General features: G+C 34.7%; 2 protein-coding genes and 1 pseudogene across 4 annotated transcripts; all 3 read right to left on the bottom strand.

Moving 5' to 3' along the window:
• Positions 1-1076: 1076 nt before the first annotated feature.
• LOC145564972 (LEAF RUST 10 DISEASE-RESISTANCE LOCUS RECEPTOR-LIKE PROTEIN KINASE-like 1.1) lies at positions 1077-3872 on the bottom strand (annotated as a pseudogene). Its single transcript, XR_014094940.1, has 5 exons — positions 3218-3872; positions 3082-3114; positions 2753-2998; positions 2421-2582; positions 1077-2103 (listed from the first exon to the last, which is right to left on the bottom strand). The product of XR_014094940.1 is annotated as an LEAF RUST 10 DISEASE-RESISTANCE LOCUS RECEPTOR-LIKE PROTEIN KINASE-like 1.1 (transcript).
• Positions 3698-13735, bottom strand: LOC145562315 (LEAF RUST 10 DISEASE-RESISTANCE LOCUS RECEPTOR-LIKE PROTEIN KINASE-like 1.2). 2 transcript variants are annotated; one of them, XR_014094318.1, is made up of 5 exons: positions 12667-13735; positions 8051-8083; positions 7687-7932; positions 5838-7605; positions 3698-3799 (listed from the first exon to the last, which is right to left on the bottom strand). XR_014094318.1 is itself a non-coding variant. In XM_081622551.1 (4 exons), the coding sequence occupies exons 1-4, from the start codon at positions 13457-13459 to the stop codon at positions 6620-6622; spliced, it is 2058 nt and encodes a 685-aa protein (XP_081478677.1). In that variant the 5' UTR covers positions 13460-13735; the 3' UTR covers positions 5778-6619. The 2 variants fall into 2 exon arrangements, 1 of the variants encoding a protein (XP_081478677.1); XM_081622551.1 differs by lacking the exon at positions 3698-3799 and having other exon boundaries at positions 5778-7605.
• Positions 13736-16045: 2310 nt separating this feature from the next.
• Positions 16046-24402, bottom strand: LOC145562317 (uncharacterized). The gene is made up of 6 exons (XM_081622553.1): positions 23521-24402; positions 23227-23420; positions 19508-19802; positions 19306-19391; positions 19124-19215; positions 16046-17027 (listed from the first exon to the last, which is right to left on the bottom strand). The coding sequence occupies exons 1-6, from the start codon at positions 23848-23850 to the stop codon at positions 16792-16794; spliced, it is 1233 nt and encodes a 410-aa protein (XP_081478679.1). The 5' UTR covers positions 23851-24402; the 3' UTR covers positions 16046-16791.
• Positions 24403-26378: the final 1976 nt, after the last annotated feature.

Raw genomic sequence — 26378 nt, forward strand, 5'->3', positions numbered from 1 at the left:
GGTGCGAGTTGGGCTACTGCTGATTCCACATTTTCTGATCATCGCCATTTCTTTGCTCGCTATTTCTCTCCTTCTCTCCCTCCCTCCTACAGTCTTGTATCTGTCTTGTGTTTTGGTTTGTTTATTGGGGTACTGAGACTAGTTATACTTTTATAAATGTAGTCCTGGGTGAATAACGTTTTCTAAGGTAATTCAAATTTGAATTTATTAAGTATGATTGTAAAATTCATGATGATTTATGGGAGTGAGGAGAAGATGGTGATTGTGTCTTGGGATTAATGTCTCAATTTCAAGTACCAAAGTTTATCTCATTCTTAAAAAGAAACTTAAAAGTTTATGCACGCTCAATCATTGTACTTTTTCAATCTATGTCATGTCTTGCAGCAAGCTTAGCAACTACTCATACTTGTTTATTTGAGAGGACTTGAAAATAATATATGACCTTAAGTTACTTGAATACCCCTAATGGTAATGCCTATTTACCTCTAAGCGTAATTTATAATACTACTTCCATTTTAGATTATTTGCAACGATTAAACATTTTCTACTCATATTTTTTGTCAAATCGTTGTAAATAATTTAAAACAGAGGTAATATTTAGTTACCAACGGAGGTAGGTATTTATTTACCATCTACTTTCTCTGTTTCTTGTTTCCTTTAACTACAATATTTCCTTACATATTTGCCATGGCACCTTTGCAATATTATACTAACAAATATTACCAATAAGTAAAAATTTGTAAAAAAATTGATAATATGAAAGAATAAATTAAGGTGAATCGAACAAGATCTATACACTATAGTTTTTTTTAACTATATATCATCTAATCTATTCGAAGTATAATTTTGTAAATACTGTAATGAAATAGTTGGAAGTGTTGCAAGTAAAAAGATATATAACCGCACAAATTGATAATCAGTTGTAATGTAAGGACACAAAAAAAAAAAAAAAAAAAAAAAAAAAAAAAAAAAAAAAAAAAACCTCTAAACAGCATTGCCATAGGCATTGGCATTGGATGGACTGTGTGACATTTTATACAATTTCATTATCAACTATTGCTATCAGAAAAACAATATCGTGTCAACTTTCAAGTGTATTGGTTTCAATGGCTCATTGTTACAAATGCTGTGAGAAATCCACTGTATTTCTCAGTTGTATAAACATCTCATATTTCATAACAAAATTTAAAGACAACTTGGTCTCTGTAACTGCATGCATAGCAGTGAAAACAGGTATATGAGAGCGTAGATGAACTTACTCTGGTTTCTGGTATACATTTGTTTCGGTGCTGTCTCATCTGCTGGCTGTGGGTGTGGCGGACTTGCTACTGCCCCATTTATACATTACTACTGAATTCGGTGAAGGTAGGTTTTCTGCATTACTCAATAGCCAAGCATCACTGTCTTCCTTTTCTATTGACTTGTGGACTTTGTAATCTGCACCGTCTTCCTTTTCTATTGACTTAAGGGCTCCGTAATCTGCACTGTCTATTCTTTTTAACGTTTCTAGAACTTCATCCATGGAGGGCCTGAATTCTTTCTTGTGTTGCAGACACTGAAAAGCAAGCTCTGCCACCAAGGTAATCATCCTCTTCACCTTGTAATTTGAGTCAAATCCTAGCCGTTTGTCTACTAAATCATCAAATGCACAACATTGAATTCTCTTCATTGCATAATAAGACAAGTTGATTTCATCTTCTTTCCTAGTTAAATCAACCGCTGGCATTGATGAAATGAGCTCGACAAGAACAACACCAAAGCTATATACATCACTCTTATCAGTCAACTGGTAACATTGATGGTACTCAGGATCAAGATACCCAGGAGTGCCTTGTGGAGCAGTCGATATATGAGTAACATCCATTGGAAAAAGTCTTGATAACCCAAAATCTGCTACCTTTACACTAAAGTTGTTGTCCAACAGAATATTTTGAGTTTTAACATCCCGGTGTATGACATCTGAGGCATGGAGGTACGACAATGCTGTAGCTGTTTCTATAGCAATCCTCATTCGGACAGGCCAAGTTAGTGTTCCACACATTGCTTGGTCACCAACTAAGTGATCAGCCACTGTACCATTGGGAACATATTCATAGACAAGTATTGAAAATCAGGTGCTGCTCCTCCCATATTTTGCTCTGTTTATTTTGCTTGCTGTGTGCTGTAAATATTTGTTACTGTATGTATTTGTAACATGTGATTTGTTCACATGATTTTTTCTTCCTTTTTGTCTCTTTGTACAGCTATGTAGGTTTTCTTAGAATACATGTATATAAGCCCTTTGGGCCTTGTTGCCGCCGGGGGTTTTTTGATGTATTTTCAATTTTCAACAGCAGAGCATATCAATGAAAACTCTCTGGTTCCAAATTGGAAAACCAGATAAACAAAGCTTGAGTCTTTGAATACTTCTTTAACAAGTAGGAGTTCTCTGCTTCTCCGTGAAGTGCAGCCATAAAGGGTTACTAGATTCTGATGGCGAAGGCAGGCAAGGATTTCAATCTCATTCATATACAGTTCGATCTGTCTGCAGTTTCTCTCATATAGGCGTTTCACAGCAACTTCCCTCCTGTCTTTTAGTTTTCCTGACCAAATATAGAAATGTTTTATCTTGCTTGTTAGTAAAAGAAGTTGTTTAAAACAAAACTATATTGATACAACTTCATGAATTAGCTGCTACAAGCCTACAAGTGTTAATGACAGCAGATGACAAAAAAGAGCTTCCTACAGCCCTGAAACTCGTAATGTTTCTTACCGTAATAAACAGTTCCAAAGCCTCCATCTCCAAGCTCATTACTGGGATCAAAATTTTTTGTTGCTTCTTCGAGCTCGCTGTAAGAGAAAACTGGTACAGTAAAATACACCTTGCTCCCCTCAAGGTTCGTTTTCATTCTCATGGTTTGCTTAGAATTGTTCCCTGAAGCCAATTCCAGTGATCTGAGTTTTATTTTCTTACGATACCAGAATAGCAGCCCAAATGACAATGATTCCTCTGAAATGCCTAAAAAGGAATAAGGATTTGTACTTAGTTTTCTCAATAACACTAAAATTTCAAGGAAAGTTGATTATTGTACCATAATTTACCTAATCCCAAAAGTAGTCTGAATCTCCTCCTTTCTGCAAAGATGATCATTAGACATTAATAAAGCTTTAGTATAAATTGCATAAAAGGCGATATATTATGATTGAAGGGTACACAGATATGATCCTTCTCTGTTACCTTTTCGGTTGTTGATGCACTGAAATTTGTCAGGTTTGGTTTCCCGACAATAGCCTCCTTCACTAACACAGTGTGAACATTTATCAGACAATTCTACCATCAGAAATTTCGGATACAGAAAAGCATTGCAGCTGGTAAATCGGCTGCCATCTTCTGAGTTATTATTACTGTGATAAATACTGTAATTTCGACAGCCAAGTATACGACGAAAATTTCCAATGCTACTCGTATTGAAGTTCCTAGTACACTTCCAAAATGTTTCATTATACAAGATAGTGAAGGTGACAGTACTAGATTTTGGAAGACTAATGGTTTTGCCTTCAAAGGTATCACATGTGTCAGATTTCACGACATATTCGAGGAGTGTATCACCGATAAGGAAACTCCTGTTATTTGAAAAGGTTTTCATAATTTCATACCAAGGTCCTGTGGGTGATAAACCAATCGTCGGAGTCGTATGAGTACAGTTCATCACAGAAACCCCACAGTCCGGGTGGAAGGCGGTCGTGAGGGGTTAACCGAAGGTACCAAGTGTTCCACACTGAAAGGTAGTTGGGCAGATATGCCTCTTTTGATCTTCAGCTGAGAGATTTTGTACAAAGTTTAAGAGAAAAAAAATCAGGGCAACAGAAGCAGAAGCAGAAGCAGAAGCCATCTGAAGACCCTTATCACTGTTATCAGACAACAAAAGCCACTATTTTTAAAGTAATGTACAACTATATGGAAAAATATCCTCCTTTTGTTTAATATAAGTGAGATTATTTTAAATACTCGTAGTCTTCTATTACTCCCTTCGTTCTTTAATAATCTTCTCGATTTCCTATTTAGTTTATTAGGAATATTTGAACATGCAGATGAAGAAATTAATAGTAGGATGAGATTTTGAGATAAAAAAGCGTTATTTGGATATCTGATCATGGGTTGCTTGGAAATATTTCATTTTATTAACATCTTAATATAAAATATCTGAAAATTATTTGTGGACAGATGAAGTATTATTCAATACGAGTAATAATAAAATCTTATTTTCTAAGGTTAGTATTACACGCAATTTGACTTGAAAATCATAGTATTGACTTGCTGGATAATGATAAAGACTAGAAAGAAAAAATGGGTAATTGTTAGGGAATGTGGGGGCCAGGGTGATGTTTAGTTTACTCTCTAGCAAGACTAATCATCCTCTAGAATTGTAAAATATTGATGACTTTTCTGATAACTACAATTATTAGAATGATTTAATTTTATTGTGTTCACAAAGGCGGTTTTTTTTTTAAAAAAAAAAATAATAATTTGTGAGCTTTATTATTATTATTATCAGGTGAAGTTTCGGAACTTTGTTTTTGTCTAACTTTTCTTTGTTCATCTAAAAGATGGGTGCCTGGTTGGCCTAATAAAAAGAACCTATACCTACTCTGGTGGACCATGGTGTCTTGGATATACCCTAGTTAGGCTTTTAGGCATACGACAGAAAATTCTAATACATCACCATTAGACACAAGTAAAATTGTACAACAATCTTTTATTACTGAGATGTTCTTTTACTATAGTTTGTTTTATACTACTGAAATCATATATACTTACTACTGAGAATATTCAGTAGTACTATTCCATATATTACCTCTTAGTAGTACTCTTAATATATCATTATTTATAAAATTGTCATTGTTAATTTATTATGTGTCTAACAGTGATGTATAATAGGACTTCCTCAGCATAGACCTATCAAATTCGTTAACTAGGTCGGGTTTGGGTTTGTTCATTTTGGGTTCCCAGTCTACTGTGAGGTTATTTCGGGTTCAAATCAAGTTTGGGAGAGGTGATTATCAGGTTAATCAACTTGTTATACAATTAGATTTAATTCTTTTTTGGATGGGATTATTTTAAAGCCAAATTAAGTGAAGTCTGGGTCATGCTTTTGTAAGATCATGTTTGGATCATATCACTATTGGCTTATCACTCGATTAAGGCTGAAGTATGCATTGTCGTGTTTATTTAGAACATTTACAATTTAGTTCATAACTAAGAGTTGATCGGCTTATTCTTAGTCAATGATATAGTTTCTGCTAGACTTACTGTAGTAGATATTACACCGTTTACTACCAGCTGTCAAACGAGCCGTTAAATTAGTAACAACATTGATGGAGGCATAATATCTACTACTCGTATGAGTCCTATCATATACTCACACATTCATAAAACTGGTAGCACTATTATGGTCATGCGCTCATTCTGGACTTCATGGACATCTCAGAACTAATCATACTTTTCCTAGGAGCAGCACCTTTCCTCGTGTCCACAAAGGAAAAATTCAATTTTAATACTTGAATCTTCATTAAGAAAATGATGCTCACCATTGTTAGAAGATTATTCCAACACTAGTGAACATTATATTTGGACAAATGTTGATCATTTTCAGGTAAAGATTCCTGATTTGTAATTATTTTGAATTCATAATATTACTATATGTCTTAACCAATCATAGGTTATTATTAACATCATTAAGACAATTTAAAAGTAAAAGTTTAATAGCTTAATATAAAAAAATGACTTCTTATTTGACAACTGAACAAAATTACTTTATTTAGGGACGGAAAAGTCATGGTGAACAATTCTTTTATACCTGCTCTCTGATCAGTGCTCATTCCACCACTTTAAAAACTCCCTATGAAGCTTTGAATCCTGTGATTCTGTCATACAAGACGCCGAAACCAACACCAGTTAATCAGTTGTGAACTACCTGTGGTAACTTAAATCATATATATGTGAGGCCAATTTCCATGGCTCTACTAGTGAACTGCAATTTAGCATCTGCACCAACACTACCCAAACTGACAGAAAATCGATCTTATCTGTAAGCTTCTGGCGTGAGGCTATTGTTTCCTGACTCCTGAACCACTTACTTGCAGTCTGAAAACACTGCCTTTCAGCCATCTACATAGTCCGAGTCACCTGCAACATATGATATTGAACTTGCACCTAATCTAAACTGTTATATAATTTCTAATATGTTACATACTGTAGTACTTAGACTAACTTTCTTAAGAAGGAAAAAAAAAACAGAGAAATCATAATGACAAATTTGTGATACATCAGTTTAAGATATTGCAAGGTGCTAGACAATTTTCAAGAAGCATTCTCCAAATAACAGTGAGCTCTAAACACAGTTCACTGAGAATTGAAGCAGTACTGCAGAAAATGGATTAATTTCCTCTATACATTTCTTACATCAATAATTTCAAATATGTGCATGGTACGTAGTCAGATATGGACCATTGTTCGAGTAAAAACATGATTTCATGGTTTTAAACTACCTAGAGCATGAGGTGCCAAAGGGTTCCTCTTTATCATTTTAATTGCTTAACAATGTGTTTTTTCAAAAAATGATAAACATAAAATATGAACTTACTTGTCCTTGCTTTGTATAGTGGATCTACTGTCCCAATTATCCATTACAGAAATTGGAGAAGGCGGATGCAGCTGACGATTATTTAACAACTGTGCATGATCATCATCTATAGATGAAGGTGGTGGACAACTACTAGGTGTTTGCACCACTTCCCCACTATCATTAGCCATGTCTTCTGCTTGCAAAGCATCATAGTCGGAACTCTCTATCCTATTCAGTGACTCCAAAATCTCATCCATAGATGGTCTGAATTCCTTGTCATGTTGTAAGCACTGAAATGCGAGCTCTGCCACTAAAGTAGTCATCCTCTTAACCTTGAAATCTGAGGCAAAGCCTAGTTGCGGGTCTACCAACTCATCAAATGCACATCTTTGGATCCTGTTCATCGCGTAGTTAGACAAGTTGATCTCACTTCTATTCCTCTCCAAGTCAATTGCAGGCAAAGAAGAAATAAGCTCAATGAGAACAACCCCGAAGCTGTAAACATCACTTCTATCAGTTAGCTGATAGCATTGGTGATACTCCGGGTCTACGTACCCAGGAGTCCCCTGTGGTGCTGTTGAGACATGAGTTACATCAGTAGGAAAGAGTCTAGAAAGTCCGAAATCAGCCACCCTAACTTTGAAGCTGCTGTCAAGAAGAATGTTGCTAGTTTTGACATCACGGTGTATGATATCAGAAGCATGAAGGTATGAAAGTGCACTGGCTGTTTCAATGGCAATTCTGAGGCGGATGGGCCATGTGAGTGATCCGGGTTTTGCCTTTTCACCAAACAGATGATCTGCCACAGTCCCATTTTCCACATACTCATATACAAGCAGTAATTCCCTGCAGTGCTGGGAAGTGCATCCATAAAGTGTTACAAGGTTTTGGTGTCTCAGACGCGTGAGTATCTGAATTTCATTCATGAACTGTTCCACCCTTCTGAAGCTCTTTTCATACAGCCGCTTTACTGCTACTTCCCTACCATCTTTTAGCTTTCCTATGGTTGAAATATTTATTAGCCACTCATTCATTGAGGTTAAAGCTATAATGTCTAGGAGTACAGGAAATTAAAGCTTACCATAATAAACTGTTCCGAAGCCTCCATCACCAAGCTCTCTAGACTCATTGAAATTGTCAGTGGCTTCTATAAGTTCACTGTAGGTGAAAAGTGGAATGCCAAAGTATACGCTTCCCCTTTCGAGGTCTGATGCACTCTGATCAAGGGACACACTCCGACTCACAAATTTTGAGTGACCAAATTTCAGCTTCTTACGGTGCCAGACAGCTAGAAGTGCTAGAAATACAAACACAAACCCTCCAATGCCTGATGTTTGGTGAGTTCATGAGTCAGTTAAGTTACAGGATCCAAAAGTCAAATTAAAGGTACACAATGTATGAAATTCTACCAGGTGGATTTGATCAGAAAAGAATATTTAAGTTACCTAATCCCAGAATTAGTACTAACGGAGGCTTCTCTGCAAAAAAGTAAAGATACATGAACTATCAGTACTGTAGCAACAAGCAAGGAAATACATGTATGCTCAATAAACATTGATATCTTAAGCCAATGAAAGAAAAGATGCTAAGTCTTTTGAATTAGGGAATTATGAATGTAATCTCATACATAACATGAAGCTTGTGTCAAACCATCATCTACTGTACTTATGCAAGCAAACAACTTTAAACTTTTTGATGTGTGACTGCAGTATACCACCATACAGGAACTAGGAAGTCATAAGAAATTTAAGAAAACATGTTGGTGTTTCTCAAGTAATGCTGATCACAAACCAAAAAATGAAATTATTATAGTTTCGGGGGCAACAACTACCTATATGTAATGCAAAAAACTACTTAGTGAATTCATAATCAACACTTTCTACTCTCTAATCACCAAACTGTTATCTCATTCTCAAATACCCTGTATAGGATCTATGTATGTCCTGGATAAGGTCCATGAGGCTACATGCCAAGTTGATATATGAACAATATAACATATTCTTAATTTCCTTACAATTGCTACTTATATTTGAAGGAGCTGAAGCATTTCACACACTAACTTCAACTATTCAACATATAGTAGTTCAACTTGTATATATTCCTTGCAATTTGCAAATTCAGAAGACTTGGTCAATTTTTATGATCTGTCAATGAAGACTTTTCTTCTTTGGTATGGTCCAGCTTCTAGTGATTTTCCTACGCAGTTTCCCACATAAATAATAGTGGTGGATTTGGTATCAAAAAGAAAAGGTACTAATTTTGCAAAAAGTAGTAAAAAAGAAAAGCTTGTATTAGCTTATTTCATATCATAATAACCAAAACATTTACCATCCAATCATTAATAGTAGATCAGGAATAAAACAAAAAAATTTGCTTTCTAATCATTAATAATATCCTAAGGACATTTCTCAGTGATCAAATCACATGAAAACCACCATGCAACAATCAACAAACTAGCTGTGAGACAACTTTGCAAGACATTATTAAACGATGACAGCATAAAGAAAACTTGCACCTCAAATTTATTTATTTATTTATTTTTTTATAAAAAAAAAGGACTGACACAGAAAAGTTATTTTACTTCACTTAGTTTGCCTTATTTCAGACAAAATAAGTTCATATTGGTTCAGATAAAAAAGACCGGCAAAATAAGTTCAGAATAAATAAGTTTTTTTCAGCCAATCTCAAACAAAATCACACACATATATGTTTCTTTTTTTACATACAAAATATGCTCTTACAATATGTATGATAAAAGAACTTTAATAATTTCAGATACAGTATTTCCAGACAAAATAAGTTTACTCAAAACAAGCCTAATTCATTGCATGAGAGCTTAACTGCATAAGTGACTCTATATTGTTTTGTGTTAAACATGTAGATTTTAACACAACAGCGTATGTACGAACTCCCATCTGTGATTCAGACAATTCTGTTGTTTTTGTACTGGGATATGTTATACTGATGTCAGTAGCTTTCATATCTTAAGTTTTACTTTTCTACTAATCTAAATGAGTTGTATTTAACAATTGAATATCATAGATGGGGTAACTAAACAAAGAGTTAGTATAATGTAAGGAAGTTGCATTGTTAGTTTTGTTTTATCAAGATAATTCCATAAAGTTATAGAAATTGATACAATCTAATCCTAATGCCCATGTATTTCAGAATGATTAGTCATACTATAGGTTGTGAGAATAAAGGCAGGAGACACAAATCAAGCATCAAGAATCTAAAATGATGGGTGACCAAGATCTTAAGTGAGCTGTTAACAAGATCTTAAGAAATGAATTTATAAAAGCAAGGACAACCAACGCCATAAGTTTTGTCTTAATTTAAAATTTCTGCTACGAGGCTGAAATTCAACCCATAGACCATAGCAATATATTTCTGTAAGAGAAAACTTGGAGACCGTAAGGGACACAAAGATAGAAACTTACTCAGACATCTATGAGGATAAACACCATAACGGCAGAAACACTGCACTTGTGAACTAGTTTCATAATGATATCCACATCTACCTCCGCTTTTAGCACACTCTCCACAATCAGTAGCATTCCATTTCAGCTGAACCCCTATTCTTAAAGCACCGTCAATATCAGTTACATTCTTTCCTTCATATGGCACTGAAACTACTTTTTTGCACTTGCCAGCAAATTGACTCAAATTTCTACCTTGTGCATATATGGCAATAAGATTGCCCCTACTTATATTACTAGAGATGCACGACTCCTCTTTATATTCTCCTATGCTGTTTTTAACTTTATTGTTGCAATCTTGCAGCAAGAATACCTCACTATGTGTACAAGCAAACTTGAATCTATTCTCATCCAAGGTGAAGCTATGAAGACCGAGAGTGCAATTGAAAGAAGCATCAATAAAGGCAGTGTTTAGAATATGCATGGATTGAAATTCATAAAAAATTTCTTGAATAGCATATGTATCATTGGAGAGATTAATGATTGAATGATTCTTGCTACAAGTGACTTCGAAACCCTGCTGGCCACAGAAGGATTTCTGTAGGCCTGAAATGTAGAAAGGGTAAGAGATGGTAATGCTTCCACAAGCTCTAGGCTCACAGTCATTAAAATAATGATCTAAAGCCATTGAACGATACGTTAGAAAGGAGAGGATTGACATGAATAGGCTACTCAGCTTGTAGAATGGATTCATTTTTGGAAAGTAAATCCAAGTGGCCTGCTTGGATAGAAGGAATGAACAAGGTGCAATGTAAAAAGAGAGAATGAGCTTCAAAATATATGGGAGTTTATAGTCAAGTCTATAGGGTTGGTAATCTTTTTCAATTAGACATTTAATGACCGTTCAAAACCTGCTACTTAATACTCTGATTTTGCTAATTTACTAGTAATTGATAGCTTGACTAGAGCTTCCAGAATTTTTTTCCTAGGAAATCTAGCATGATACTCTGATTCTTTTCATTTTAAATATTCAATGAAAAAAACAACTGGTACCATGTCTAAAATTGGAAAGATGCATTAGACAAGTGAGAATGTGGGGATGGAAAGCTATCAGGGTAACTAAGTATTGAGCCTCTTTAAATAGTTGATTAGACAAGCTTTATTAAGACAACAAGTGAGAATGTGGGATGGAAATTTCTACAAACAAGCACTTTTCTGACTGAGACTATTAGCTATGATAAGATTATTCTGGTCAACAACTGGTGTTGAAATTTTAAAAAGTCCTAACTAAGGTACATTTATAATTGATTAAGACTCGAAATTTATTTATGCAAAATGACTTGACCAACTCTGAAATTTTAATTTTACCCTTTAATTACAAAGATAAGGCATAAAAAAAAGACAGTTGGTCCCTATGACCCTATCAAAATTCTGATTTGCATATTGGATAATCAATATGATGAACTATCTCTTTGGTCAATCAGATAAGAATACGGTTGTATGAGGACAGATCTTCAGAGTCAACTAGCCAACTCTGGAAGCTAAATCTACTGCTCGTAAGCAATAAAATTTACCCTATGTTGGTGCTCATGGAAGCAAGAAATGATTGAAATCTCCTTACTCTTTCTATGAGTCGTGTGGTTACTTATTTTGTGAAAATTTCATAGCAAACTGACAATATCTCCTACTGTCAGAGTAATGTTGAGGACTGAAGGAACACGTTTTAGGAAGGCAGATCAGTCAAAGACTTACACTCATCATACAGTTTCTGTAAGGATGTAGCATCACGATTCACGAGTTACTCTAAAGGTCTTGTGATCATTTCTGCTTCAGTGAATTTTAAATCAGGGTAGCCACTGAAATAGAAAGAAGCTCTCAACATTTACAGCATACATGCTTCATAAAAGTAGAGTTAAAAGTGAATATTAGGCTAATCTTTATAGACACAAACGTGAAAGATGGGTTTGAGTGAGATTGCAAAGGACAAAGAGGAACCCAGAAATGGGCAATTTAGCATAAACAATATCAATTTTTAAACATAGAGACTTAAAAGGCTTAAGACTAAAGGTCGAAGTCAAGGACTAACATAGGAAGTGATGATGCTTTCATCTTACTGACCTTTGGGATCTTAAGAATGACTATTTGCTTGACCATACAAAGTAGTATCCTCCAAACTTAATAGTTAGTACCTTATGATTCGTGAATCCTTTCAACTGAGTTTGCTGCTATCCAGAGTTGCAAACTCAGTTTTATGCACATATGATACAAACCACATTATAATGAGCAATTAACTCAGTTGTCCAAGAAATCCGGAGATAACTAAGCAACAAAAACAAGTCCAAAATATTCTTTTAAGCTGTAGCCTTTCTAGGAAATACTAATTCCAAAAACCAAGCCACAAACAAAACATCAAAAATTGACAAAAATAGCATAACCACCACATATATATAAATACAAATTAAATTAAAGAAAGACTACATCATTCCTCAGCATAATTTCCCCCTTGGATTCTGTTCTAACCAAAACCTTCATAGCACATTGCACTCCCACACATACACACAGCACACGCACACACACACGCACACAGACACACATATACACAAGGGTGAGGACAGCAAGAGGGAAAGAATGGAGAGACTTACTGTAAACATGTTGAGCCACAACATGTGGAACCGGAGGTGCTGAAGCACAATGAAGAGCATGAGTTCTATCAGGACAGTAACAATTGAACTGATTATTAGGCTCATCAAACCCACACTGCCCACCAGAGTCTAAACAAACACTGCAATTATAAGCTTTCCAGTTCAATAACACTCCCCTTTCCAACATATCCATAACTTTGCCTTTAGTCTGACCCTCATCATAGTAAGGCACTTCAATAACAACTCCATTACACTTTTTCTCCAAATCCTGCAATTTTGAGTCATTTTTGTAGACTGCCAACTTCCCACATTGCACTATTTTATCCCTGTATTCTTTAAAGACCTTCTCAGGACAATCAGGAAACACATATATATAATCATGATTCGTCGAGAACTTCATCAGATCATTCTGTATCGACAGATTATGAAGAGAATGGAAACAACCCTGGCTACTCGGAACCTCTTTAACAAGAGCTGAGTTTATGACTTGAAACTTCTGAGTTTCATAAGAAATATTTTTTATAATATAAGCGTCTCCTGATATATTAAACACAGGAAAACTGTCAGAATTGCAGGATACCCCAAAACCAGGATACCCACAATCTGGTTTTTGATCATTTTGTATATGAAAAGGATACTGTATGATTTGATTCCCACATTTTCTGGGCTCACAATCACCATAATGATTTTCTGATAATGGATTTTTTGATGATGAGAGTATAAGATGAAACTGAAGTAATAGAGTTAGATTGAATAAGTTTGACTTACAGAAACAGCAGCTTTTTTTCTTCATATTTTTTAAAGATTGAATAAAATAAATAAAAGTTTATGAATTCAGCACCATTAATTATATGATGGAGATGAAGAAGCTGATTTATGAATTGGGGGTAAGAAAAAGTGTGTATTATTTAGTAGGAACCAAGAAATGTGAAGTTTAAGGAGGCTCTTTGAGTTTGACTTGAAAGGGGTATTTGACTCCATTGTTATTAACATTGTATTGTGATTGTGAAGTAGTAGTTGAATTTGTCTAGATGGGGATGTTCAGGATGAGCACCATATCTTGGACCGTTGAATTTTTTTATATATTTCCTCGGTTCTTTTGTAATCGCAATACTTGTAATTTCATGCTTATCAATATATGGTAGTTTATTTTATTTCATTACAAATTATTTAAAGTTATGTTTTAAAAGCAAATATTTCGTAGCACAAAGTTAAAAGAGTATGTATAAATAATGTAAAATTTTCAGTATTATACGCAAAAGTTTAAAAAAAATGGATAAAGTAAACAATTTGGGGTTTTAGTAAATCAATAATGAAGTACAAATTGGTTAATTTTTAATGTAAGAGTGATGTAATGAGGGCAGCTTGGAAGTATTAAAAAAGCTAAAAGAGGAATTTAATGAATGATAATGCAAGAAGGTGACATTATCTATTGTTTATTTTACAAAATTACAAGTAACTCATATTATTGATAAAAGAAAAAATATTGATTTTTTCCTCAAAAAAAAAATAAAATAAAAAAGAAAAAATATTGATTTGACAGATTTGGAAATGGGCTAGTGGGAGAGATCCGGGCCCACGAGAAAAAGATGAAAGATGGGAAATGGGGTGTATTACAGGATCCAACTTCAAACATGTGAGAACTGTATCCACTATTAGTTTATGTGACAGCTTTCAATTAGTACGAATGTAGGCTACGTGGCTTCTTCACATGCCATATGTATTGCCCTTTTATTCACTTTGAGGTTGCTCCAATGGTGACCATGAAGTTGGGCTTGAGGGGGTGACAAGTCAAATGAAGAAAAAAATGTCACTTCCCTTTTTGATGAATTTTTACATGTTTTTTTTGGCCGTTTGGCTGACATATAGAGGTCGTCGGTGCGTCGGATTGATCACATCACATCCTAATCCACACAGCTGATGGATCTACTAAGTTTGGCCTGAATTCGAGCTAACTAATTTAAGCTGTCACAACTCAATCTGATACTACACATCCAACACATGAACCCAACCCACACGACCCATTAAAGTGGACTAGCCAACAACACACAACCCAACTAAACCACCTAGACCACCCACTTGGCCCACTCTATTGATCCAATGAATTTGAACTTAGAATGATTAATTAAAACTAAATTAAAATATCAAATTGGATATCATGCTTGTCTAATTATGTTCATCATAACTTGATAAGCAAAAATTCAGCGGTACACTTGATCTGGCAAACCGGCATAACCCGTCCTGACACAGCCTCAATACCCATCTAACACACACTAACCTACCCAAACATAACCCACGACCAACAACCCACATAACCCGACCCCGACATACCCAGCCCGCACAATCGGCCACCTCTAGACATAAAATTACATAGGAAAATTACAATATTTTTTAGAAGAATAAAGAAGTTATTAAAGAGGTTTATAAGGAATTACTTCTCCCAAAATGAGAAAAATACATGAAAGGTGCGACTCCTATGGATATACAATTACAAACGTATATGATGATTGTCTTGAATTGTATAACTCACCCTTTCAATTTTATTTCTTCATCTCTTTAATTGACTTAAGAAAAAGTTGATGTGAGTTTAACATATCAAAATTTTTGTAGTATAAAATGGTATTACACTTCTGCAGCCTAATGTTGTGGATTTAATGATATCAAATACGTAGTATTATTTAAGGCGTATAGTGAATAATATTAACAACTTGACTAGTATATAGCTTCAAGTTTTGTGATATTTGCGACAATTCATTCATACTGCTTTTGCTTATGTTAAATGAGCTTTTATGGCTTTGACATAATCATAATTGAACCATATGAACAAAGTTATAACTTATAAGCCTACAACCTCATCTGGTGACTCGTCTGTGCTAATTGTATCATTAGTTTTTTCAGGTTTACTGGATTGGTAAATAGTCTGTTTAGTATCAATATCAGTTTTCGACAAGACTAGTATCATTAGCTTTTTAGGATTACTGAATTGCTAACAATCTATTTAGTATCACTATCAGTTCTGACAAAAGTACCGTATTTTGTGACGTTAATGTCTTCATATATCACATCAGCAGGTTCTTTTCTTTGACAAAATAAAAACCTACATTGCGAGCCTCACCTATTTAACCCTCGATATTTGATCAAACCCAACACATAAGGAGCAAAACTTCCAGTACTTTATACCGATACCAATCACCCATATACAAACAAGCAAGCGTGGGAAGATAGTGGATTAGTGGGGAACTCACCAGGCCACAAAGTTCAGTAACAAATACCTGTGCTTGGAAGATGGGGATTCCATTGACATCTCCCCTACTCTCAAACAGAGAGTTGTGTAGCCGTGCTGACAGAACTAGTAAGGTCTTTCTCCTTGCAAAAGATAAAAATAAACAGACAGCTCATATATATGCAACTGACGCCAAAAACAACCAACAGTTTAGCATCATATCTTAGAAGAGCAGAAGCAGAGATGCTAAACAACTCCAATCTATTTTACACTATAAAACTACTCTTTATATATATATATATATGACAACAATAAGTCCGCACAAAAGCTCATATACTCCTGTTACAACATATCAAAATCCCCTACTAAACATTAGATCAGCTAAATTTAAGTAACTGACTAGGGCAAGGGATTTAAATAGTAAAAACCAGAGCCTGTTTCCCATATGCAGATATCTTAAAAAAAAAAAAGTTAACAATGAAATCAAACTCTAAGCCTGCTCCTCCTGATTGCAAGCCTTGTCTGCCTCAGCCATGCTTTAGCTTAACTAAACCTATCCTGTTTCTATCCCAATCCAGCCAGACCTAAACCTTTCACCTGTACTGGCAGTAAACCGCCTTTGACTCCTTTTTCCTTTTGTTTTCTTTTTACCTTTTTTTTTTTTTGGTTATTTTCCCTTTTTTTTTTCTTTTTTTTTTTTTTTTTTTTTTTTTTTTTTTTTTGAATTTTTGATATTTTTAACCTCATTGATATACAGATGACTAGAAAAAGTCAGAGAAAGACTCTAAACTCAGCAGCCACCTGACACCTTGATCAGATGGCAATGTCCTTCAGAGAAGACCCACGGTTGGACATTCCTCCAAAATGGTAGGCATTGTACAGTAACAGTCTACTTATCAACATTATCTATGACGGCAGAAGAACAGGTAGTCAGGGTGATGGACCTGAAGCTGTCTCAACCAGCTATCAGCTGCCTGTGAGAGCGAGTTCACTAATTGACGATCACTCCCACTGTTTGAGATCCACAAGGGCCCTCTGAATTTGTATGAAGCAAGTCCAAAGACTGGTAGAGAGATCCTTGGAATTCCATCAATCTCACTGGGATAAATCACATTTGGAGCTTGGGCAGCAGAAGCTCCTGCACAGAGACACAAAAGAAAAACTGGATTCAGTTCAGAGCCTTCAGACACTGCAAGAAACGGCTTATTGCATCCTCGCAGTTACTAGCCCATAAAGATCCATTAAGCATTAGCAAAGGGAAGAATAATCACAGCCGCTGAAAAATAAAAGATAGCAAGCTAAACACTGAGGGAGATAGATAAATAAGTTGCAGAACAAACATAACAATGGCAACATAAGTTGAGCCACTGTCCTATTTTTCACCCACAAATTTGGCCATAATGGCATCAAAGCTCACATGTTCTATAAATTCTATGAGTATAATTGAAATCCCTATTCAACTATAAATAAGATACTAATGTTATGTTACTCAGACTCTGCATTTCACCTCAAGTACCCGTTGTTGGACCCCCAATACTTAAGGCATGGGTATGACACTAGGGCACTTCACTTTTAAGGATTTTTTTCACCAAACAGCCAAGTTGGATGCTTGGACACGTACCATGTCGAACATAGAATCAATGTATTAATTCAGTAGATAGACTTGCTTCATCAAAAAGGTTTCCTTTTAAGTACTATGGAACTCTTAAGATCATTTCTTAAATAGTCTCTTTTGGAATAAATATTACTCAAACTAGCTAGATTTTTTGCCAATTCGTGACATGGTTCTTACTTGGTGGTTACTAGATCAAGCAATCAGGTCATTCGGGATAGGTATGGGTCGAGTCATTTCAGGGTTGGTGGGCCATGGGTGTAAGAAAGGGTGGAAATATTGAGGAGAAATGGGGCAGGATAGTATAATGTGTTTGCCTCTAATAAATCAAGTGGGAAGAACTTAAAAAACACAGTTAAAAAAAGAGGGAAAAAACATAGGAAGTATATCCTTTACAAGGTAAAAATTAAGAAAATACATTCTTACAAATCATTATATGTTTTGATATTTTATAATTTGAATTACATACAAAAATGTTTCATGTTATTCAAGATTAAATTGATCTATAATTATGTTATTCAAGTTTAAGCTATTTTATAGATAAGAATTAAATTTCAATGATTCAATATACTAAACACCTAATCCCAGCAAGTTATATAATTATACAATGGGTAAATGAGCGGAGAAATGTATATCCGCATTCCGCAGATATGAATACCGCCCAACAAAAACAGCATGAAAAGGGTGCTATATGTTTAAATTACCAGTGACCAAATGAAAGAATAATCTAAGGGATCAATTGGTTCGTTAAACTAGTATGATTGGTATGAAATCTCATACTTCCTCCTTTCTTTTTTTATTGCACCATAGGGGTTGGACACAAGTATTTTGGTAATGGAATAAAGGATGAGAGAGAAAGGTAAAAATACAAGATTGCCCATGTGATGATATACATAAACTAAAAAATCAAGTGTTGAAAAGTAAGGATATATTTGGTATTTGCAGTGTGAACACAAATAATTCTTTTCCTAGAATAGAAATGGTGCAATATTTGTGATATTTCCTTAAAAGGCAAGTGGTGCAAAGTGCAATATTAAAAGAACGGAGGAAGTATTAGGGAGGAATGATTCAAAGTCCCATACTAGTTTGAAGTTGTTGTGTTTATAGTTGGAATGATTTCTACATCTTACTAATGTTATGAACTGTGAATCTTAGGAGGTGAGGTGGGTATGAAATTCTTGGGAATGGGGAAGAGTTAGAACCCTCTTGGTATGAGGTTCCATAGCTAAAAAGACATACCAAACAATAAAATGGATGGAATGAGCTCTAATTCCACTCAAACTCATTCCAACGGTCCAACTGAATGGGCCCTGGATTTTAATTTGCATGTTTACAAAATTTAGCACATACTAATGATAATTTGATTTTTATACTGCCATTAAGCTGAAGAGAACCACCTTTCACTTGGTTTCCTAATATATACCCAATTACATTAAACACATTTTGTAGGGGAAATCGTGTATGGCAATTAGTGTAGCCATGTGGGCTAACTTATATAATTAAAGCATACAAATTACTAAACTTTAAAAAATAGAGGAGTAATTAATGGTGGGGTAGTTTAAAAAGCGTTCAAATAATTCTAATAACTCTTGCAGTCAGCCAAAAGTAACATAATGCATTACCTCCCATTGGTGTGTACAAAGAGTGATAGGTCAAGAAACAAGCTTCTAAATCTTTCAGTGTCGGTCCCATAGGTATCCTATAGATTGGGTACCTAAAATAAAATTTTAAAAAAAAAGCCCACGTAAGTTAAAAACAATTTTATATAGCAAAGAAAGAACAAGGTGACTGAAGCGGTAAGTACCATGCCACAGAAAACCAACTTGAGGAGAGTACGTCACAACTACGAAGTGACTTTAACTCCGAGAAACGCGATGCCAGATCAGATATCTATCGAAACAAATAACACAATTTTAAAAAATTAGTATGAGGAATAAAAAAAAAATATAAATGAACAGATACAAGGCATCCTCCACTGAATGATAGAAAAGTAAAACAGCACCAGCCTTATCAGCCAAAGGTTCACGACAAAAGGGTGGATCATGTTCATAAAACTCGAACAACAGCCTTCCTTGAGCAGTCCCAGGTTCAGCCTCATCACTTGAAAAGCCCTCTTGCATCGCTGTATGCTGATCTCTCAATAATAATCTGTCCATTTTAAGAGTAACATCACTAGGATGGTTATAATGACTCCGTTGGCCCCTTGAGCAAGCTAAGCCCTTGTCACGCTCAGAATCACTGCTTCCATCACTACTTGAGTCCCTGCTTAAACAGTCTGCGTCACCGTCCTCACTAGTGCGCCTGATCCACAAAGAATCATAACATCACAGTCACACAAATAATTCCAATCATTTTTAAATCTATTACGTCAACCTATGGGTTATACAAAAATTTACATTAAGGTCAAAAGGGAGAAGCACCAAAAAATACATATAAAATATTTGACAGGTAGATGACACAAAAACAAGACAAAAAGTAACACTTAGCAATCCTAAAAGATTAGAAATGTATAGCCAAAAGAAAGGAAGAAAAAGAAAGAAAGAAAAGCAAAGAGTAAAAATATACTACCTTGTAGTATAAATTAGAAGTGGAGTGCATAATGTATGCTAAAAGGCACATTGGCCAAGGAAGTGTAGCTAAGTACAGTACATTTTTCCCATAAATTGAATCATAGATTATGCATAAGTAGACAAATCAAAACTTTAAATAAATTGGAAGTGAAAAGAAAATTATAACTTTATGCAATGGTAAATGCAGCAAGATAAGCATGTTATCATGGCAAAAGACGAGATTACATATTTCGATTTCCACATCTGCTAGTATTACCTCATCAATAAAATGACATTACTGGAAAGTTTTCATTAAAATAAGACATTAAAAAACGCAGCTAACATGTGCAAAGTCAACATAAATAAGGAAAAATAGTAGCACAGTAGAGCAACTAAAATGAAATAAGGAACCCGCAGCAATACACACACACACACACACAAAATAAAATAAAACAAAAATAAAAAGGGAAGTGCACAGTGAGACCCAAAAGGAGGATATAATAAAAATAAAAAACATTTGAAAAAACTTTATAAAAGAGGGCCAGGGAGGATCCAAAAAAAAAAAAAAAAAAAGGAAACACATGCGAGTAGAAACGCTATAAAAAGTTAATAAAAAGAGTTTGCACAACACAACGATTTGATTGGTGGGAGGGACTAGTAATAACAATATAATAACATACACGTAAACATCTCTTCCTTACAAAATCATTGTAATCTAATAAGTAGAATCATAGTTTGCACAACACAACGAGTTGGTTTGAGGAAGGAACAAGCAAGCCTTGATTCAACAATGGATACATGCAAAACAAGTGTGAAAAAAAAATCCATTTTGTGTTTTCACTTTTCAGTAGCACAGCACCTTAGTATATGTCATAAATAAACACAATTTTTTAATAAATAAATAAACGTATAGATAAAAGCCAAAAAAAGAAATTTCAGATATAACTACTCCATTATTTTTAACATTAATAGAGGCGCAAAAGTTATTAATGATTAGAATTTCCCACGCAGCTACACGTGTTTCACAGAGAACTTGAAAGACAAGCATTTGTTTCAGTTCGAGTTTACGTCACCAAAATGATATTAATTGTATAAGAATCAAGTTCTGTCTTTACCATAATGGTCAAGTAGGCATAAAAGTTCACCAGATAAACAACGGCATGCACGTGCTTGCAAAAGAGGAAAACCATCATTTAATATAGCACACATTAAATCTGGCAGATTCCCCCTGAAGCCCTCATATATGCACGTGGGCGTAAAAGAGGAAAACTACATGAAGAAAACGATAACAACACCAGATGTGCAAATTAATCCCCATCCCATTAAGAAGAGTACCATTTGTGAGCAGCAAAACAAGAGCCTTAACCAATTGCTTCCTATAATCAAATTACACATTTATTTTTAGATTACTACGGTGTACTAAACTTTCATGCATTGACTAAGAGACTAGAAACATGAAGGGAAAAATGACAATTTTCCAAGAATTCCGTAATCAAGAATGATGTATCCCTCAAAGATGTTTAATCTGAATACATTCTAATTGGTAAGTAAAAGAAACTATGACAAAACCCAATGTCTTTGCCAGATTTTCCTGACAGTTATTCACATTTTCCTGAAGTTCCTGTTTCACGTGACACTAGTAACTCAATACTGCCTACATAAACATGCACGGCATAGTAGAGGCATAGAGTTTACTGCTCCTACCTTTCAACTATCACCAATGAAGATATAATGTCTAGGAGCAGTAATAATACACTCTTCAACCACCAGGCTTATCACAGGGTTAAGTCTAAGGGTACATTACAAGAATTTCAAGAACAAAAGCTTGATGTAACACGAAGGAGATAGAGTGTAATCTAGGCTACTAGAAACAAAACTCAAGCAATCATTAAAGCTTAAAACACATTTTAGTATTTTACTAAAGAGCATAACAGAACTACAGAAGAAAGGAACTAGCATGGACCCTACACATAAAGTAATTTAGAATGAAGCAACCCTGTCAATTCTTTACTTAGGCCCTAGTTTACCAAAAACATACCGTATGTGCACTACAGAAATACTTTAATATTTCTTAGAGTACAGATTAGGGAATAAAGAGACTAGCTACAGAGTCCAGGATTTTAAGATTTGTCACAAAAGACATTTTGATAAAAACTTATATAACAGAAATAAAATGAAAAAATCAAACAAAATTAAAGGGGTAACCCGTGCTTAATGATTGTGAACATGACAAACAAACCATACACCCCGACAATGAAACATTACATAACATACAAAACCTCAAATTCAAAACTCTAACCCTAATCAAAACTTCTACAAAACCCTAGAATCAATCCTTCTTAAACCCACAAGATGAAGAAAACGATAACAACACAAGATGCGCAAATTTATCCCCATCCCTTTAAGAAGAGTACCATTTGTGAGCAGCAGAACAAGCGCCTTAACCAAATTGCTACCTATAATCAAATTACACATTAATTTTTAGATTACACAAATCTGAAACTGATCAGAATCTTTCGCCCTTTATCACTACGGTGTACTAATCTTTCATGTATTGACTAAGAGACTAGAAACATGAAGGGAAAAATGATAAGTCCAAGAATTCCGTAATCAAGAATGATGTATCCCTCAAAGACGTTTAATCTGAATCAGTGGTAGATCCAGAAATTTCAAAATGGGGGGCCATTTTAAACTTACATAAAGACATTTTGATAAAAACTAATATAACAGAAAAAAAAAATAAAAGGGGTAACTCGTGCTTAATGATTGTGAACACGACAAACAAACCATACACCCCGACAATGAAACATTACATAACATACCCCGACAATGAAACATTACATAACATACACGACAAACAAACCATACACCCCGACAAACATACAAGAAAAGGCGATTTAAATAAACTAACATAATACACATATAACTACTCTCAAGCAATAGTGGAAAGAAAAGCACATGAACCATTATCCAAATCACAGCTAACAACCAAAGATTCATATTCCACTACCACATTAATATAATGGAATCCATGAATTTCAAAGTTGCTATAAAAAACAAGCCAAATGCATGATCTCGAAACGACAATTATATACAAACATCAATGAGCAAAACATAAGATATTGAACAACAAAGACAACAAACAAACGGAACAGAGAGTAATCAAAGTATTATACCTCCTCGACTTAACATAAATTTGGATGGCAGACAAGGAAGGTACATAGTACTGAACAACAGAATCACTGCCATTCAAAACCAAAGGAACTCCAGCACCATAAGCACTCCATTCCTTGAATGACTCCCACAAGTCACTCAGCATGAAGTAAGGCTGGTATTCCACATCACAAGTCCTCCACCCTCTCACAGTAGTCTGCAAAAACCCACCATTTTCATCAGCAAAAAAACACACATTTAATCAATAAATATTAACAATCACATAAAATGATAAAGTTTTTTTTTCCTGGAACAACCTTGGAGAGATACTGAGCATTAACAGAAGGAGTAATGGACTCAAGAAAACGTTCTACATTACTCAAAGGCAACGCCGCGGGTTCAAAAGCCGGCAAGGCGGCTGGCACCGGGGTCTGTTCAACCCGGTTTTCGGGTTCCCTACTTCCTGTAATCACAGACTTCTCTCTGCATTGACTTCCTCCTGCTAATCCACCATTAACAACATCACTTTGAGTTCTTTGAAGATGAGGGTTCTTATGATTTTGATTAAAATTCTTTCGGCCTTTCGCCGGAATGTAGAACCGATCATCGTTACGACTCCGATTAAACTGTAACCCCGCACCTAACATTGTTTTTTTCTGCTTCTTTTTCAAACTAAAACCTCCGTTTTTCCCCCCAAAATCTGGACACCAAAATTCCCAAACCAAAAAAGAAAACCCCAAATTCAAAACTCTAACCCTAATCAAAACTTCTACAAAACCCTAGAATCAATCCTTCCGAAACCCACAAATTCAACCTTTCGAATCACCCCCTCCGATCTACCCAAACCCCAGAATCGAATCGGCTCAAAACCGAAACGATTAAAGATCGGATTAAAAACCCAATTAAACCAACAAAATACCCAAATCAAAACCCTAGATTATATCAAAAAAAAAAAAAAAAAAAAAAAAACTCAAAGTCAAAACGATTAACAATTGATTTTTATTCTTTTTTAATAAAAAAAAAAAAAAACAAGAACAAATTGACCGACCACTGAATGAATTTCGAAAGAGGAGAGAGAAAAACAGGAATTCGAAAACTATTTTAAATTTTTTGATTATTTAAAATATAATGTAGAAGATTGAATTGAAGAAGAAGGAAGAATCGAAAATCAGGAAAAGATGGGAAGAATGACAAGGAAAGAGGTGAGAGAAAGAAGAAGTGAGTGTGCTGATGAATATAAGGATGGGATTGTGTTGAAAGGAGGAAAACGACACTCACCTTTTTATTATTTTTTTAATTATTATTATTTCTATTTATTTTTGCTTTTTCTTTAATTTATTTAATAATGTCGTTTTGTGTTTAATTTTTAATTCATTTAATTAATTTCCTTTTTTGTTAAAAATTTGAAAGTAACTTGTTTCTTGTGTGCGACTTGGCCGATGAGGTTTCCCAAGTCACGTTTTATGTTTATGGAGTGTGTTCTCAAAAAAATGGAATGTGTTACATTTTTCTGTTTTTAAAAGTTATTACTCACTTTGTTTGTTCGTGTTACACCTTGATAAATCATGCATGACAACTAGTGCTGTCAAATTTCAAACCGAAACCGTTTAACTGTCCGAAACCGACCGACCCAAATGAGAACCGAACCGATTAAAAACCGATTTTTTTGAAACCGAAAACCGACCCGAACCGTATTTTAGTGAACCCGAAACCGAATCGACCCGAGTAATGTTAAACCGTATAAGAACCGAACACGTTAACAAACCGAACCAAATATAAACCGAACTGAAAGAAAACCGAACCGAAAAAGAACCGAACTGTATCTAACCCGAAACCGTTTAAACTGGCAAAAAAACCGTTTACACCGGATCGTTAGCAAACTGCTACCCGTTTGCACCGAACCATTTAAAAACCGAACTGATTATAAACCGAACCGTTTATGAACCAAACCGCTTCTAAATCGAACCGTTTACAAACTTTTTTATATAATTAAATGGGTTTTTTTTTTTTGACGGGAATATAATTAAATGGATTAAATATTAGAAATCTTAAAATATATTTTTAAAAAATAGCAAGGCAAATCATTCATTAAGGTCTTAAGGATAATCAGTGTTCACAAACAAGAGCAAAACAAGCCTCAGGCCCTGCCTTAAACTATTAGCCACACTACTGCCTCTATACCGCCATCTCCTCCACCCACCCAACATTGGTATGAAATTCTAACAGTAATAATCAATTAAAATTAAAATACAAAGTACAAAAAACTTATATTATTACAAACCCAGATTTACAAGTTCAAATAAGACAATTATCCCTACAAAAATTAATTATACTAAAAATTCTTACAAAAAATATAAACAAATCTAACAAAAATAAAATTAAACAAATAAACTTTTTACAAACAATTACAATGAAATCTGAGGTGAGAGGAGTAATTAATAGAACAAATAGATCTAAAATTGAAAACCAAATAACAAAATAATCTAAGTAATAAAAATAACTAACTGGTAAATTTTTCCTTGCTCTTGTTCCTCTAAAAAATGCTTCAATGGAAGATAACTGAAGAAGTAGTGCTAATTCAATGGTCGGAAGAACGGAGAACTCATAGATGCACCGTGAGGAGAAAGTCAAACACTTGCTAATTCAATGGTCGAAGAACGGAAAACTCATAGATCTCACAGTGATACACATCGGCGGCGAAGATTCCGTTTGTTTTTCCATTTTTTTCTCCTCCCTTACCATTTTAGCATCCAATAATCAACCAAAAATTGCTGCTCTTCGAGTTTTACTGAATCTTTCTTGCTCTTCTCCGCTGCTCCACACATTACGAGCCTCACAATTCGAAATGCGAAACCATGGATCAAAATAAATGAGCAATTGAAAACATTGTAAGAAATTTTTAGATCGTAATATGTCAATCTAATAGTGGTAAAGTGAGAGTGAGAGTGAGAGTGAGAGTGAAAGGGTTTCATGTAAATCTAACCATTGATTTTTCAATCTATGGTTCAGATTGGTGATCCGTGTGTGTTGTGGGAGAAAGAATCTAACCATTGATTTTTTTAATCTATGGTTGAGAGTGGTGATCCGTGTGTATTGTGGGAGAAAGAATCTAACCATTGATTTTTTAATCTATGGTTGAGAGTGGTGATCCGTGTGTTGTACATTCATCTACAAA

Source organism: Chenopodium album, chromosome 10 (genome assembly GCF_948465745.1).
Source record: "Chenopodium album chromosome 10, dcCheAlbu1.1, whole genome shotgun sequence".
Classification (NCBI taxonomy): Eukaryota; Viridiplantae; Streptophyta; class Magnoliopsida; order Caryophyllales; family Amaranthaceae; genus Chenopodium; species Chenopodium album.

Coding starts and splice junctions, on each gene's coding strand:
- LOC145562315 (XM_081622551.1), bottom strand. CDS start 13,459: ATGAAGAAAAAAAGCTGCTGTTTCTGTAAGTCAAACTTATTCAATCTA. Junction 8,084..12,666: donor TGTGGCTCAACATGTTTACA/GTAAGTCTCTCC, acceptor ACTTTTTTGCAG/AGAAGCCTCCGTTAGTACTA. Junction 7,606..7,686: donor CTTCGGAACAGTTTATTATG/GTAAGCTTTAAT, acceptor TTTCAACCATAG/GAAAGCTAAAAGATGGTAGG.
- LOC145562317 (XM_081622553.1), bottom strand. CDS start 23,850: ATGTTAGGTGCGGGGTTACAGTTTAATCGGAGTCGTAACGATGATCGG. Junction 23,421..23,520: donor ATGCTCAGTATCTCTCCAAG/GTTGTTCCAGGA, acceptor GGGTTTTTGCAG/ACTACTGTGAGAGGGTGGAG. Junction 19,392..19,507: donor GTGAACCTTTGGCTGATAAG/GCTGGTGCTGTT, acceptor TTGTTTCGATAG/ATATCTGATCTGGCATCGCG.